We start from the raw sequence: 15513 nt of genomic DNA, 5'->3' as shown, positions 1-15513 counted from the left end.
AGAGGAGAAGGGGAGGAGGAGGAGAAGGGGAGGAGGAGGAGAAGGGGGGGAGGAGGAGAAGGGGAGGTGGGGGAGGGGGGAAGAAGGGGGAGGGGGAGGAGGCAGAGGCGGGGAGACGAGGAGGGGGAGGAGGGGGAAAAGGGGAGGAGGGGGAGAAAGGGAGGAGGAGGAGAAGGGGAGGAGGAGGAGAAGGGGAGGGGGGAAGAGGGAGGAGGAGGAGGAGGGAAAGGGAAGAAGAGGAGGGAGAGGGGGAGGAGGGAGAGAAGAAGGAGGGAGGAAAAGGAGGGGCGCCTGCCTCCAGGGCCCTGCTCACCCTTTGAAGCTGGAGGTGAGTCAGGCCGAGAGGAGGGCAGAGTTTCCTCTCAGGTGAGCCTCAAAGCCTGGACTTGAGGGCAGCTCTAATCCATGCCCTCCAATCAGGTGACCAGGAATGACACTTGTTCCCATCTAACTCCTGGGTGCAAATGGCTGGTCCTAAGAAGCCAGTGTGCACACACAGGATCTTCGGAGTTCACCTATGGCCACTCTGCACTGTTCCCAGCCTGGGGGCCCCACTGAGACACACCCACATCTGTCCTGGTCCCAGGGACACTCTGGGAGCAGAGGCACGGGAGCTGCTGGGGCACAGAAGCAGGTGTCTGGAGGCTCTGCCACGCCGCCAGGAGGGGAGCAGGAGCTGGGAGCACTCACCTCTGTGCTCTGCTTGGGCTCGGCCAGAGCCTCGGGGCTGGGGCTCTCGGGGGCCACTGGCTGTGTCAGGAAACACTCTCTGCAGACGCGGCTCTGCCGGCTGTTGTCGGCTTTGAACTCGGAGCATTTCCCACAGATGACCTGCCAAACAGACAGCACCTGTGACCCCAGTGCCCTGGACAGAGGACTATCCAGGAAGAGGCCAGAGGAGAGGTGGAGAGGGCAGGAGGAGGAGACTTAACACAGTGCCTGGAGGGGAATGGGCTTCTCCCTGTCTGAGGGCAGAGAGCAAGGCTGGCCTTGCTGGGCATCTGGTAAGCGCCCTCCTGGCCTAGAGGGTCCAGAGTCCAGGAGTCTGCGTGCACCGGAGGAAGAATGGGAGAAGCCACCAAGCACACGGGAAGACGCCCCATCAGCGGTCATCAGGGAAATGCAAATCATAACCAGAAACCTCCTGTCACCCCTGAGCATGACTATTTTCCAAACAACAATGACAAGAAGAAAACAGTGTTGGACTGATGTGGAGAAGCTGGAATCCTTGCACTGTTGGTGGGAAGCATCTGGTGCAGCCTCTGCTGGAAGCAGTATGGCGGGTCCTCAGAACGTTTAAGCACAGCGTTACCATAGGGTGCAACAGTTCCGCTCTGGGTATGCACCCAAAACAACTGAAAGGAGACTCTGAAGGGATGTTCGTACGTTTATGTCCACAGCATTATTCACAACAGCCCAAAGCTGGAGGCAACCCGTGTCCATCCGCAGACGAATGGATGAGGAAGTCGTCATGGTCTATCTGTGCAGTGGAATGTGACGGAGATGCACAGGGGAGCATGGGAATTTAGCCAAGGAGTGCTCCTCAGTGACTTTTCCAGAGCTCTTCCTACCTTGGACACTCCCAGCAGACCCCCGTGGACCCGTCCTCTGGTCCTTCCAATTGCATCCCATTGGTGGTCCTCTCTCTGCCTCGGTCTCCCCCCTCTGCTGGACCCTTTTCCCAGCACACAGAGGCTCCTGCTGTCTCAGGGCCACCCACACCCACTTGCACATCTGCTTCCCTGTTCCCTCCTGCCCCGCATACTGAATGCTGCAGAGGACTTGGAGGTCTTTGTTCAAACCTTGGGAAAGTCTAGCTTGAACCTAACCCTGCGGGCACTGGCTGCTAAGGGACTGTGGCGCTCAAACACTGAGGCTCATATCGAAGGCCTCAGGAGCCACAGCAAAGGGGAGAGTGTTCTCTTTAAGTAGACGGAAGGCACCCTCTTCTGGAGTCCTACTTTTTTTTTTTTTTTTTTTGAGATGGAGTTTCACTCTTGTTGCCCAGGCTGGAGTGCAAAGGCGCGATCTCGGCTCACCGCAACCTCCGCCTCCTGGGTTCAAGCAATTCTCCTGCCTCAGCCTCCTGAGTAGCTGGGATTACAGGCACGCGCCACCATATCCAGCTAATTTTTGTATTTTCAGTAGAGATGGAGTTTTACCATATTGACCAGGATGGCCTCGATCTCTTGACCTGGTGATCCACGCACCTCGGCCTCCCAAAGTGCTGGGATTATAGGCGTGAGCCACCACTCCTGGCCTCTGGAGTCCTACTTTTATGGGAATTTTATTTTTGGAATTTTTCTTTTCTCAATCACTTCTTCTATGAGGAAGCAGGAATACTGGGCAAAGCAAGGCAATGAAAACCAAGCTGAGCACCAGCAGGCTGGCACGGAGTTGCAGTGACGTCACTGGGGGCACCACGCCACCTCTGCTGTGCAGGGAAGTCCAGGTTGGCCCTGAGGATGCTCGCTCCAAGGAAGGTTAACAGAAGCCACAGCTTCTGATCTTGAGTAGTCACGAAGCCTGAAGCCTGGAGCAGGGGCCTGGACATGTATTCTGAGGATGGCTCTTAAAGCAACAGAGTCCCATCAGGACTGATGGGGAAACCTGGTTTGAGTTAAATCCCTCAATTCTAAAGCACAGTATGAGCCCCAAAATGAGAATTCTTTTTTTTTTTTTTTTTTTTGGAGACAGAGTCTTGATTTGTCACCAGGCTGAAGTGCAGTGGCGCAATCTTGGCTCACTGCAATCTCCACCTCCCATGTTCAAGCAATTCTTCTGCCTCAGCCTCCCAAGTAGCTGGGATTACAGGTGTGCACCACCACACCCAGCTAATTTTTTGTATTTTTAGTAGAGATGGGGTTTCACCATGTTGGCCAGGATGGTCTTGAATTCCTGACCTCATGATCCGCCCAGCTCGGTCTCCTGAAGTGCTGGGGTTACAGGCGTGAGCCACCACACCTGGCCGAGAATTCTTTAACAGGTACAGATCACATTTTCCACTTGGCTGCCCATCCATTCATCCATCCATCATCCATCCATCCATCCATCCATCCATCATCCATTCATCCACCCACCCACCCATCCATCCACCCATTCATTATCCAGTTATCTATTCATCCATCCATCCACCCATTCATTTATCCATCCTCCACCATTTATCCTTCATCCACTCATCCATCCGTACTTCTGTATGCCATCAAACTATTCATCTATTCATCCATCCATCCATTCTGCAGTCATCCCTCTATACTTCCTATATATCCACTTCCATTCATACTTCCATATGCCATTTAACTACCCACCTATCCATCTATCCATCCATCTCCTCATCCATTCACTCATCCATCCATCCATCTCCTCCTCATCCATTCGTCCACTCCACACCATCCATCCATCCATCTCCCCTCCATCCATCCATCCATCTCCCCATTCATCCCTCCATCCATCTCCTCATCCATTCATCCACTCCCCACCATCCATCCATCCATCCATCCATCCATCTCCCCATCCATCCATCCATCTCCCCATCCATCCATCCATCTCCCCATCCAACCATCCATCTCATGCATTCACTCATTCATCCATCCATCTCCTCATCCATTCATCCACTCCCCACCCATCCATCCATCCATCTCCCCATCCATCCATCCATCCATCCATCCGTGCATCCGTCTACCTATCTACTCACCCACCTCTCCATCCACTCATCCATCCTTCTACCCACCCATCCATCCATCATCTATCCTTCCAAGACTCATGCACTTATTCCTCTCCCCTTGCTGCTCCCCGCCATGTCACAAAGGTGTGACAAGTAACACCAACCACTCCAGGCACAGGTTGCTGGCACCCTTTGGAAAAATACCTCCAAAGCATTCTGTGCTGAGATCCACTTGCTAACACAGATTCAACTTTAATCTCAACCTAAAGATACTTATTTATCAGTTCCTTCCTCAGGGATACTTTTACATTCAATATTAAGCATTGAATGTTCTCCATTCTCAGGAGGAAAGGCTTTGGAGTGAGGGGAATGGAGATGTGTGCACTTGGGCCACCAGTCGGAGGCACTGCCTCATCACACGGACCCAGCAGGCCTTCAGCACCACTGGAGTGCTGGGGCAAAGGCCAGCAGTAGGAGCTCCCAGCACAGCCACACTTCACCCGCCTCCAATACTCCTTGCAAGGAACGAGCAGTATCATCTCCTTGTTCTCAAGGTCACCCAGCTAGGGGTTCTGTGGTTCCAAATCTAGCACTTTTTCAATCACAGTGAGTGTTTGTTAAGCACCAGAGCTGACCAGAGAAAAGTGATTAGATTCTACTTTGGACAGGACAGTTTTGCACTCAAGGGCATCCACATCCATGAGCCATGATCTGGAAGCCCTTCTGCAGGGTTGGTGTGCTGCTGGTGAGGACTCAGCTGCTGTCAGAGCAGGGTGGCCCCTGTCCCTGTTCCTCTCTCCCAGGACTCACCGCCCCGCACAGCTTGCAGTGATGCCTCCTCTTGGTGATGGAGTTGAAGGTCTCACCGCAGCTCTTACAGCCCTGCTTCTCCTTGTCACGTCTGGTCTTACAGGATAGTTTTCTCGGCTCGAGCTGCAAGGAGGCAAACAGGTGCCGTCACTTCCGAGTCATGTGTGCACCCTGCCCCATACGGTGGTGGAGGGGCAGCTCTCGTGGCTATAGAAGCAACACAGGCTCGAGGCAAAAAGCAAAACATGCAAAAGGCGATGAAGTGAAGAGCCAAGTCCGCCGCGTCTCTTCCCACCTCAGCCCCCAGCGGCTGCCCATGCCCACTGCACCAAGTAAAGATTGTAAGTGGATCAAGATCTTCATGTTTGGAACAACTTGTCCAATGACTGTTTCTGATGCATCTGAAAAACTACTGAAAGGAGCCACAGCTGGAGGAACACGGCACTTACTAGGATGGGCGGGAGGCAGCACGGCCACGGCCTTCAGCCCTGGGGAGGGGGCATCCCTGCCTGCGACCCGGACCACGTGGCCACGCACCTGCTCTGTGCTGGGCACTGGGGGCGCATACCCTGTCAGCACGCCACATGGATGAATATAGGTGTGCACCCACATGCCTGCGTGTGCAGACGGCATGGCAACATCTGGGGGAGGCCAGGTGCGGTGGCTTATGCCTGCAATCCTGGCACTCTGGGAGGCTGAGGCAGGTGGATCACTCGAGGTCAGGAGTAGACCAGCCTGGCCAACATGGTGAAACCCCATTTCTACTTAAAAAAAATACAAAAAATAGCTGGGCGTGGTGGCAGGTGCCTGTAATCCCAACTACTCGTGAGGCTGAGGCAGAAGAATCACTTCAATCCGGGAGGCGGTGAGTCGAGATCACACCACTGCACTCCAGCCTGGGTGACAGAGCAAGGCTCTGTCTCAAGAAAACAATAAATAAGTAAATCTGGGAGGACATGTGAGGACGTCATGAAGAGCAGAGACCAGGAGCAGGGGCTGTACTCCCCTGCGTCTCCTGTTGCTGCCTGAACTGCCTACAGAGGAGGGGGTGTGGAGGCAGGAGAAGGTCTAGCCTGGGGCCGCCCAGCTGAGCCCTGGCTTCCCTGTCTGATTATGAACAGTGCAAGGTGGACAAACCCCAGGCTGCTGCCTGCTGTCAGTCATGAGACCCTGGATGGCCATCACCTCTCCTCCCTGAGCCTCAGTTTCCTTACCTGTAAAAAGGGCTGAGTGACTGCTTCCTGGGCCCTAAGCCTCACCACGGTACAGAAAACCTTGACTACGTTCGGCAAGCTGCTAATTACCCCTTCATGTTACAATGGCCTACAACTCCTGGAAAGGCCCCATCATTTGATAAAATGACTTCCTGGGCTTTTGAAGCTTGGCTGGCATCCAGCATTTCCTCTCTGGGGAGGAAGCGCCTCCCTGGAGACACTCTGCCATGGAACAGAAGACCCCGTTAAGAAGACTTTAGAAAAAGGCAAAGATGAGTATGAGTTCCCCCGGGTGTCAGAGCTGGAGCTGCGGCTAGAAACGTTTATCTCCACCTCTCCAGTGCGCAGTCAGGGAACTGAAGCCTGGAGTTGCTGTTATTCTGTTTAAAAGAAAACTACTGGCTGGGCATGGTGGCTCACGCCTGTAATCCCAGCACTTTGGGAGGCTGAGGCAGGCAGATCACAAGGTCAGGAGTTTGAGACCAGCCTGGCCAACATGGTGAAACCCCATCTCTACTAAAAATACAAAAATTAGCTGGGCGTGTTGACACATGCCTATAATCCCAGCTACTTGGGAGGCTGAGGCAAAAGAATCACTTGAACCCAGGAGGCAGAGGTTGCAGTGAGCCGAGATTGTGCTATTGTACTCTAGCCTGGCAAAAGAGGAGACTTCATCGCAGAAAAAAAGTAAGAAAACAAAGAAAACTACCTAAAATAAGCTTACCATTAGTATGGCGGAGCAGAATAAATAAGAGAGGTCTGGATGTACTTTAAAATATTACAGAGAGCAGAATCATGTGTGTGTGGCAGGGCTGGGGGGCCAAGGGGTCGCCAGAACAGCACCAGGCTGAGGTTTCTGGAGCTGAGGAGGGAGGCTCACTGCAGTTATCCCCACTTGTGTGGGTCCAAAATCACCGCAGGAAAACGCTAAACAACATACGCTAAAAACGTTTGACATAAACTCTTCATGTTTAAGGAGAAAGAGGGCCAGGCGCGATGGCTCGCGTCTGTAATCCCAGCACTTTGGGAGGCTGAGGCGGGAGGGTTGAGGGCAGGAGCTTGAGACCAGTCTGGGCAACATGAGACCACGTCTGTACAAAAATTCAAAAAATTAGCCAATGTGGTGGCACGTGCCTGTCGTCCCACGTTTCAGGGGCTTAGGTGGGAGGATCGCTTGAGCCTAGAAGGTTGAAGCTGTAGTGAGTTGTGACCCCACCACTGCACTCCAGCCTGGGCAACACAGGGAGATCCCAACTCAAAAACTAATAATAATAACAAAAAGAAAAGGGCGAACTTAACTGGTTGAGGATGAGGGAGCCAGAGAGGGGTGGCTCAGACTGGGCATAAGCATTGGAGGCTGGGATGGGCTGAACTGTGTCCCCCCGCAAATTCACATGTTGAAAATTTAATTCCCAAAATCTCTGAATGTGACTGTATTTGGAGACAGGGCGTTTAAAGCGACATTAAGTTAAAATGAGGTCTTAGGCTGGGCCAATTCACTCTTAGTGGTGTCTTTATAAGAGAAGATGAGGACACGGAGACATAGAGGGAAGACCGTGTGTGGACATAGGGAGGCAACTGCCATCTCCAAGCCAAGGAGAGGCTTCAGGAGAAACCAACCCTGCCCACGCTCTGATCTCAAACTTCAGCCTCCAGGTGGTATTTTGTCCTGGCAGCCCCAACAAACTCATACCAGTGCCCCCGTGCAAATTCTGGCCGGCACTTCCAGCTGTGTGGCTTGGTCTGTGGTCTCCCTTCAGTGGCCCACCTGCAGGTCCCACCAGTGCCCACCAGTGCCCACCAGTGCTTGGCACAGGAGCCCAAAGGCAGGGCTGGCTCCTTTGAGGGTAACAGGGATGCTCACTTGCTGTGCCGCAGACCCCAGCACCTCTGTCGAATGGGCCTGGCTCCAAAGACACAGGTGTGAGGCGGCCTGGGCTCCCTCTGCAGTTTCTCTCATACTTAAGACCACAGTGGGGACTCTAAGCACACTAGGTGGGGAATGGGCATCACAGACCTCGCAGCAAAAAACTGTTCTCCAGGTGAGCACCTGGAGAGGCTGGAATGTGGGAGAGATGGATGGAACAGCGGTCCCGATGTGCACTTCAGCCCACAACTGCCTGCTCTTGGGGACCCTGGAAGGCGGACCCCTACCACAGCACCCAGGGGTAGCACTGCATTGCAGCTAAGAATAGCACAGGACGTGCCCATGGGTCGGGGGCAGCGGGGGCCTGGAAGAGCAAAGAACAGCCATGTGGGAGAGCACGTTGCCTCAGGGCTGGGTGCACAGCCAGAGCTTGGCCTCTGAGGACCAAGGGGACCACGTCCCAGTGAAGGAACAGAGGACAATTCTGGAAGCAGCAAGTGTGGCCCACGGCTGGGGCAGCGCCGGGAGTCCCACTGGCTTCCTTTATCTGCCAAATCTTCCCAGCTACGGAGCTGAGCTGAGCACCTGGGGTGGGTCCTGACCCTGCACCAGCTCCCACGGAGCTGAGGCCCGCGGCCCACCGAGGTCAACCCTCCAGTTCCCAGCATCAAGGTGCGGCTGAATTTGTAGGCATGAGCCAGTGGCTGAGGGGCCTCTTGCCAGGGACGGTCTCTCGGCCATGGCCATGCACACACCCCTGTGTGGACGAAGCGGCCATGCAGGTGGGCCCAAAGAAGGGAGCTCAGGTTTTCGTTGCGGACGTCGGCGTATCAGAAAAGCTGGGCCCAAGTCTCTCCAGGAACATGGAGAACTGTGGCTTTCTCAGTTTCTGACCGAGGGACTTAATCCTCCTAAGTGCCCAAAACATACCAGTATTGACCCAGAGAGTGGTCTCCACCAAGGGCCAATGGAGGTGTCCCCTCCAGGAACTGGGGGCACAGCTGGGTCACACAGAATTAAAGCCCAGTCAGTGGCCCTGATGAAACCGAGTCAGTTTCATCAGATGCTAGAAATGACCCAGCAGGGGGCGCTGGCGGTGGGGCACAGGCACTCCCTGGGGCTGTTCCAACAGGAGGGCGGTGGCTGGGCTGACGCCTCCACTCCTTGCTGACTGCCCTGCTCTGGAGCCCGAGGGTGGACACAGGGCAGGGCCTCGTCCCAGGAGGGGCAGCTCCAGCATTGTGGGGAGGGGCAGTGCCTGGGAAGAGCCCTGGCACTGCCCTGTCAAGGGTGCCCTTAGATGCCTCGCTGGGACCTTGGAGGGGTCCACGTGTCACCCACGGTGGGTCTGAGGCCCTAAGAGACCTTTTGGACTCTGACGTTTTGTGTTTCTGTTAAGAGCAACTCAATGCTTGAATTCTGCAAGGCCTCTTACAAAACTTCCTGGCTTGGGTGTAGCTTCTCTTAGGAAAGGGGCTTACAGGAAATAGACTGAAGAAATTGAGGCTCAGGAAGTAAGTTTAAGTTTGGTATACTGTAGCCAAAATCACTGTTGCCGATATGAGAATTGACTTGCTTTTGAGTGCTTTGGCAAACGCGCAGAGTATCATGTTCGCCACACCCCATTCGCCCCATGCAGCTCAACACAGACACGGAGCTTGACAGCTCCCACCATGTCTCAACTCTTTTGCTCACAGGGGGACACAGTGAGGAACACAGGGCAGCCAGGCCACATCCACTGGGCGCAGGGAGGCCCTGCGCTGGAGCCGTGCTGTTGTTTGGTGGTCTGTCGTGGGCCCTGCCCTGGCTCGGTGTGGGTAAAGGGACAGAGACGAGAGACTGGAACTGGAATTGTGACCCTGAGTGCCAGGCTTCTCCGGGCTGCTGCAGAACCTGGGGAGGCTGAGGAAGTAAAGGGAATGGGGCAGGCGGCACTGTCCACCCAGCTGGGCGCACCCATTAAGGCACAGCGGGTCTGCTGGCCACGGCCTGGCCCGGCAGGCCCTGAGCCCCTGTTACCTTCTCTCCTGTGAAGGAGGCAGGTGGCCAATAGGGGCAGCACCTGTGTGGCTGGCAGTGCCTGGCAGCTTCTCTGATCTCTCTGCCCAGAGCCAAGTGAGGCTGGAGAGGAGGCACTGGCTCAAAGCCCTGCTCCAAGGCCACCTCCAAGCTGTGACTTTCCGCAGGTTACAACATTTTAAACCATGGCCTTGCAGGTTCTTCCAGCTAGAACACTCTCCTGTCTAAGCACCAACCCAGGGTTAGCCTTCCTGGGACCCTGTCCCACACTCAGATGCCCCTGAGAAGAGCGATCCCTTCAGCGAGGCCTGGGATCCTGCTGTTCCTACAACCAGCCCAGGTCCTGCCCACCCAGGGCCTCCCTCTAGACGTGGCCTCTACCCACTTCTGCTTCCCTGCCTCCCCCAGGCACTGAAGTTGCCTCTCCAGGGCCTGTGGACTCACACCTGGGACAGATGCACTCACAAAGGATGGGTGGCTCTCACTGAGCCTTGATGCCTCTGCAGCGGGACGGTGATCATGGATGCCGCCACAGGCCTGGCCCAGGGCCCAGGGCTGGACATGGAGGGTCATTGGGCAGAGGCCAGCCCAGTTCACTCCTTATGTGAGCTGTGCAGGTGGGAGGCAGCGCTCCGTGCCAGGGCATCACCATGGAGACTGTTGGGGATGCCTGCCCTGGCTGTGGGAGGCGGGGCTGATCAGGCAGTGCCTAACACACGGGTGTGGGCTGTCCCGTCCCCACCGGGGCCCTTCGATTGTGCCTGCTGTGGGCAGCTCACACTTGTGTGGCTGCACTCATAGCCTGAGTACACATTGCTTTTCCTAACTTTCCTAAATGCTCCAGAAAGGGGACTGAAGAGCTCTGTGGATCTGGAGCGCAGCCAGCCTCACACTTACAGTTTGGCAATACAAAAAGTTGCTGATGGGCGGATTCCCGTCATTGAGACATTTTTATCAGGGGCCCCCGAGACAGGCTACGGGGCTTTATAAACTTGGACAGAGCAAATAGCAGGTGTCAAGGCCCTGGGGCCTTGCAGGGCAAGGGGAGCCCAGGGCATCCCAGAGGAGGATGGCCAGAAAGCCAGGTGAGGTCAGACAGAAGAGACGAGAGAGAGGAGATTCTCTCCTAGGCAGCCAGGGGACCACTTCCCCCAGGATGCCTGCCCCATGTCAGATTTCTCATTTCAGTGTTAATAAGATGTCCTGGCTGGGCGTGTTGGCTCATGCTTGTAATCCCAGCACTTTGGGCGGATCACCCGAGGTCAGGAGTTCAAGACCAGCCTGACCAATATGGAGAAACCTTGTTTCTACTAAAAATACAAAAAAAAATTAGCCAGGCGTGGTAGCATATGCCTATAATCCCAGATACTCGGGAGGCGGAGGTAGGAGAATCACTTGAACCTGGGAGGCAGAAGTTGTGGTGAGCCAAGATCGTGCTATTGTACCCCAACCTGAGCAACAAGAGTGAAATTCCATCTCAAATAATAATAATAAGATGTCCCTTCAGGGTGCCTGTCTGCTCTGCAGAGGCCAGGTTGCTGTGCTTCGCCAATCCGGGGTCTCTCCTCTTGCCCGTTGGGATGTATTTGGAAGTCCCCCCACGCCTCCGCACTCCATCCTGCCCCTGAGGCGCTACATCCATCCCAAGGTCTCCTCAGTTTCTTCCTGGTTTCCCAAGGCCTGGCCAGCCCAGATCATGATGGGTGGGACCTGGTAAAGCTCGGGTCATGGGAGGGGCCGGCTAGCAGCCAGCCCACCTGGACAGACCCGTCTGGGGTGGGGCTGGGGCAGCCATCTGGGGCCACGTCATTCCTGAGCCCGCACAGCACGGGTGCGGCGAGGCACCTGGAGAACCGCCTTCCCACTTTTGGGTGCAGCAGCCACACTGGGGTGCTCCAGGGTGACGTTGCTATCAGCGTTGGCAAGTGCCAGGCCTGGGCAAGGAGGGCGGCTCCAGGTACAGATGCTCTCAGCCCTCATCCTCTTTAACTTCCCAGATTAAACGGAGAGAGGCGGGCCTCATCCCAGTTCCCACAGCATGTCCCTGGCAGGCGGGCGCATGGACACAGCCTGCCTGGCCCAGAGCAGCACCCTTGCGTGCTGGCTGCCGTAAGGCACATAAGAACACAGATGGGGCGAGGCAGGGAGACCCAGGCCTCCCTGGCCGCAGCTTGGGGCGAAGGACTAAGCGGTCTTCTGCATTACCGAGCCGCCTAATGGTCCTTGTGCTGTTAATGCACGCTTTATGGGATGATTCACACATGTGAAGAGCATAAATGTTCACTTAAAGCTCAGAGGATTCTCACATGTGTGCACAGCTGTGTGACCACCTCCTACCAGGTAATGGACATCCCCACACTGACAGGCCCCCACGTGCCTGCCTTACAGAGTCCCCTGCAGTGACCATGCAGTCACCAGCACCTGGTCTCAGACACAGCTTCACCTCCGCACAATCAGGCCCCCAGTCACAGTGAGCAGGGCAGGCTGGCCCCTCAGCCCTCGGCCTCCAGGAGGACCCAGTCTGACCCTCCCTTTCCATCTTCCCTACAGGTCACCCTGGTCCGACCCCCCGCCGCCCTTCACCCCTGCTGACTGCTGAGCACGGGTCACTCACCCCTGCCACAGCCCCGCTGCCTTCAGTGGTCATCACGGGCTCCACAGGGCTGGTGCTCGTGATCTGGAAGGAAACAGAGGTCGAGTAAGAGGCGATTCCAGGGCCACGTAACCCTGTACAGTGGGGGTACTGTTCCTGAAGCCCCCAGCACCTCTATGTGTTGAGGGCAGGCTCAGGAGAGGAATTTCCAGGCCTAGGATTGGCTATGTCTCTGGGGAAGCTGTTCCCTCCCTGGGGCTGCCTGAGCTAGAGGCCTCTCCTAGAAGGGGCATCTCCCAGTGTGGTAGGTGGCTAGTGGGTGACGTCTCCCTATGGCCCGCCCTGATCAGGAGCTCTAATTCACACCAAGTCACCCAGTGGGTGAGGAGGGCCCCTTTGTGTTATTTCTCATCCTCCACGGATCCTTATGGGGACGCTCTGCAGCCCCCCACTTTCTCAGCAGAGTGAGGCTCTGGGTTCAGCCTCTGGACAGAAAGGGCTTGGCCAGCTTTGAGGACAGCCAGGCTCAGCTCAGTAGCTCATGTTCCCAGGTCACCTCCACTCAAGGCAGTCCCAGAATCTTCCTTACTGGATGGTGCAAAGTTCTTACAAAGTAAGTGCAGAAAGCAGAAAAAACCTAGTGGACCTGATGCAAATATGAAGTGGGTATGGGGGAGGTGGGCTGTGCCAGGCAGGCCCCTGGAGCTGGCAGGGAGGGCAGAGCCAGCCTGGAGTTGGGATTCAGGCCTGTGGGGTCAGGGCCAGGTGGTGAGAGTTGGGGCACCCTCACTCTAAGTCATGCCTGGTGCCCCCGTGAAGGCTGGAGCGGAGGGCCTGGCACAGGGCTCAGAGCATGGTCTCTCCTGGGTACCTCCCCAACACCTATGCCTTGTCCAGAGCCAGCAGCTCCAGGGCCTTCCTTGCAGTGGGCAGAGATTGGGCTCCTCACCCAATCCTCTCTCCCTGACTCCAGGGAAGTGCCAGGGAAGAGGGGCTGGGCCCGGAGGCTGCAGCCCTGACTCCCTGGCCAGGCCTCTTGCCAAGGACCCTGTAGTCCTGCCTCTTGCCCAGCTCAAGTCTCCACATGAAATCCCCCTTGGGGCAGTTCTGCATCGGATGGGGAGTGAGATGCTCTCACTGCTTCCCCCAGCGGGCTCTGAGCCACCATCTCCCAGGGCACGGGGGCACTGGGGAGAAAACACAACCGCAGAAAGGGGTCTGCAGTCATGGGCCGTGCTGGGCCAGACAGAGTGGTGTGCAGGCAGTGCACCACGGCCCTGTGATGCTGGTTCCACCACCCATGGCCTGGGCATGTCACCAAGCTTCTCCGAGACTCAGTTTCCACGGGGATGATGTAACAGCCCTTGGTGTGGAGGATGCTGTGCAGAAGGCACTAGACAACCAAACAGGTCATGCAGGAGCGCTTCCTCCACGCCCGCATCCTGCTTTCCCGCCCACCTGGGCACTGACCATGGGCCTGGGGCGCAGCAGGCTGCAGTGGGCCTTTAGTGGAGGATAGGTGGGGTGAAATTAAGTTCAGCCTGAAGTTGCCATGGAAAGATGGCCAACTGTTCAAACCATGTTCAAATACAGCAAACGTGGAGCTATAACCAATCCAGCTGTTTCTGTGCCTCAGTTTCCCTTTTCTATCCATGAATCTTCTCCGACCAGGAAGCAGCACAGGGGGCTCTCTGGATCTATTCTGGATTCAGGGGTTACTGGGAAGCAGAGGGAGTGGGGGTGCTGTTTCATCCACAAATAGTTGTTCGCTCAATTAAATTGTTAAATTTAATTTGTCTGAAGTTTTTTCTTTTAACTCAAAGGAGCGCCTGCTGTCCTGGTCCCCGGTGCAGCAGGAGGAAAGCCTGGGGACCAAGCTGCCCCCCGAGAGAGCAGGGCCTTTTGCTCCCAGCAGGCAGCCGGTCCCCTGATGGTCCCACTGAGCCCCAGGCCACTGACTCACAGGTGCCTCTGGAGAGAGGCTGGGGTCCTCATCCTGGCTGAAGGTACCACCGAAAGCCTTGAAGGTCTCGCTGTTCTGCTTGTGCTTCTCGATGGTGGCCTGGAGGATCTGGACACAGCAACACAACAGCAAGGACCATCAAGGGGTGTGGGAGGACGCTGCCCGCAGGAGAGACGCACCTGCCTCTGTCCCGAGGACGCGCCCTGGCGTTCCCAGAACAATGCCCAGCCTACTGGCCATCTCCCTTCCCCCTACCAATGATGCGGGCCCCCCTTGGAGATGTCCAGATTGAGGAGATCCACCCCGAGCGGAGAACCTGGCCTGTGACTCCACCAGGCCCATTCGTGTTTCTTTGGGGGCCTCAAACAAATCAATGGGTTGAAAGGCTTGTGGCATCTGAAGGTGCTCATGAAGGCACAGTGTGTTCACTGCATCCCTGTGGGGTAGGGCACAGGGCCGGCAGTCCCGGAGGCCAGGGCCCCCACCCTCTGCCCCAAAATGAATGGCCTTACTGCTCAATCACTTGGTCATTTGGTTACTTTACAACTTTAGAAGCTTCACCTGAATCCATTCTTTCTTCTCTTCCTCTGTCCTATAAAACCAAAACAGTCTTGTATTAATCCAGTCTTGGATACTGACTCTAAATGAGCAGCCCTTTCTCAGCCCTGCAGCACACCCCTGAGCCACACACTGGCTTGTCAACGGATTGGAAGATTGACCCCAAGGGCCCCAAAACACTCGTCGCCTGGTGGGGTCAGGTGAGCCACGCAGAGCTCTCTGCAGTGGCTGTACATCAATGCCTCCTTGGACCATGAATGGGTCGTTATGAAGATCCCACTGTTGGTGGAGCGTGGGAGACCAGAACTCCCACGTATGGCCAGTCAGAGCACAGCCTGACACCACCTTAAAGGGTAACGTGGCAACAGCCAGCAGTATTTCAAACAGATGCACTACCCTGCGACCAGCAATTCTACATCAGCAATCTATCTCACAGCTATAATTACACACAATAGAAATGCCTAAGAACAAGGACAGTGCTTGCAGCACCACTTGTGATGGTAGCACAGGTCCTTGTCAGCAGGAACTAGTTAACGATCACAATGGAAAATTACGTTGCTGGCCCGGTGCAGTGGCTCATGCCTGTAATCTCAGCACTTTGGGAGGCCTAGGTGGGCGGATCACACAAGGCCAGGAATTCGAGATTATCCTGGCCAACATGGTGAAACCCCATCTGTACTAAAAATACAAAAAAATAGCCGGGTATGGTGTTGCGTGCCAGTAGTCCCAGCTACTTGGGAGGCTGAGGCAGGAGAATTGCTGGAATCTGGGAGGTGGAGGTTGCAGTGAGCTGAGATTGCACCACTCCACTCCAGCCTGGTGACA

General features: G+C 55.7%; 1 protein-coding gene across 4 annotated transcripts in view; it reads right to left on the bottom strand.

Moving 5' to 3' along the window:
• The window catches only part of FGD3 (FYVE, RhoGEF and PH domain containing 3), a 70244-nt gene that overhangs the window by 3248 nt on the left and 51483 nt on the right, over positions 1-15513 (bottom strand). For 3 of the 4 annotated variants that reach the window (XM_032268510.1, XM_032268509.1, XM_032268511.1), the window contains exons 11-15: positions 14692-14722; positions 14131-14238; positions 12189-12251; positions 4475-4597; positions 691-831 (exon numbers count right to left, since the gene is read on the bottom strand). In XM_032268510.1, the coding sequence (XP_032124401.1) occupies positions 691-831; positions 4475-4597; positions 12189-12251; positions 14131-14238; positions 14692-14722 (466 nt within the window). The remainder of the gene's footprint in view (positions 1-690; positions 832-4474; positions 4598-12188; positions 12252-14130; positions 14239-14691; positions 14723-15513) is intronic. The other variant, XM_032268512.1, reaches the window with a different exon arrangement.

The sequence above is a fragment of the Sapajus apella genome, unplaced genomic scaffold, assembly GCF_009761245.1.
Source record: "Sapajus apella isolate SASKATOON/1434 unplaced genomic scaffold, GSC_monkey_1.0 scaffold182, whole genome shotgun sequence".
Classification (NCBI taxonomy): Eukaryota; Metazoa; Chordata; class Mammalia; order Primates; family Cebidae; genus Sapajus; species Sapajus apella.
The sequence above is the reverse complement of the archived record's forward strand: the minus strand, read 5'-3'. Positions and strand labels throughout refer to the sequence as shown.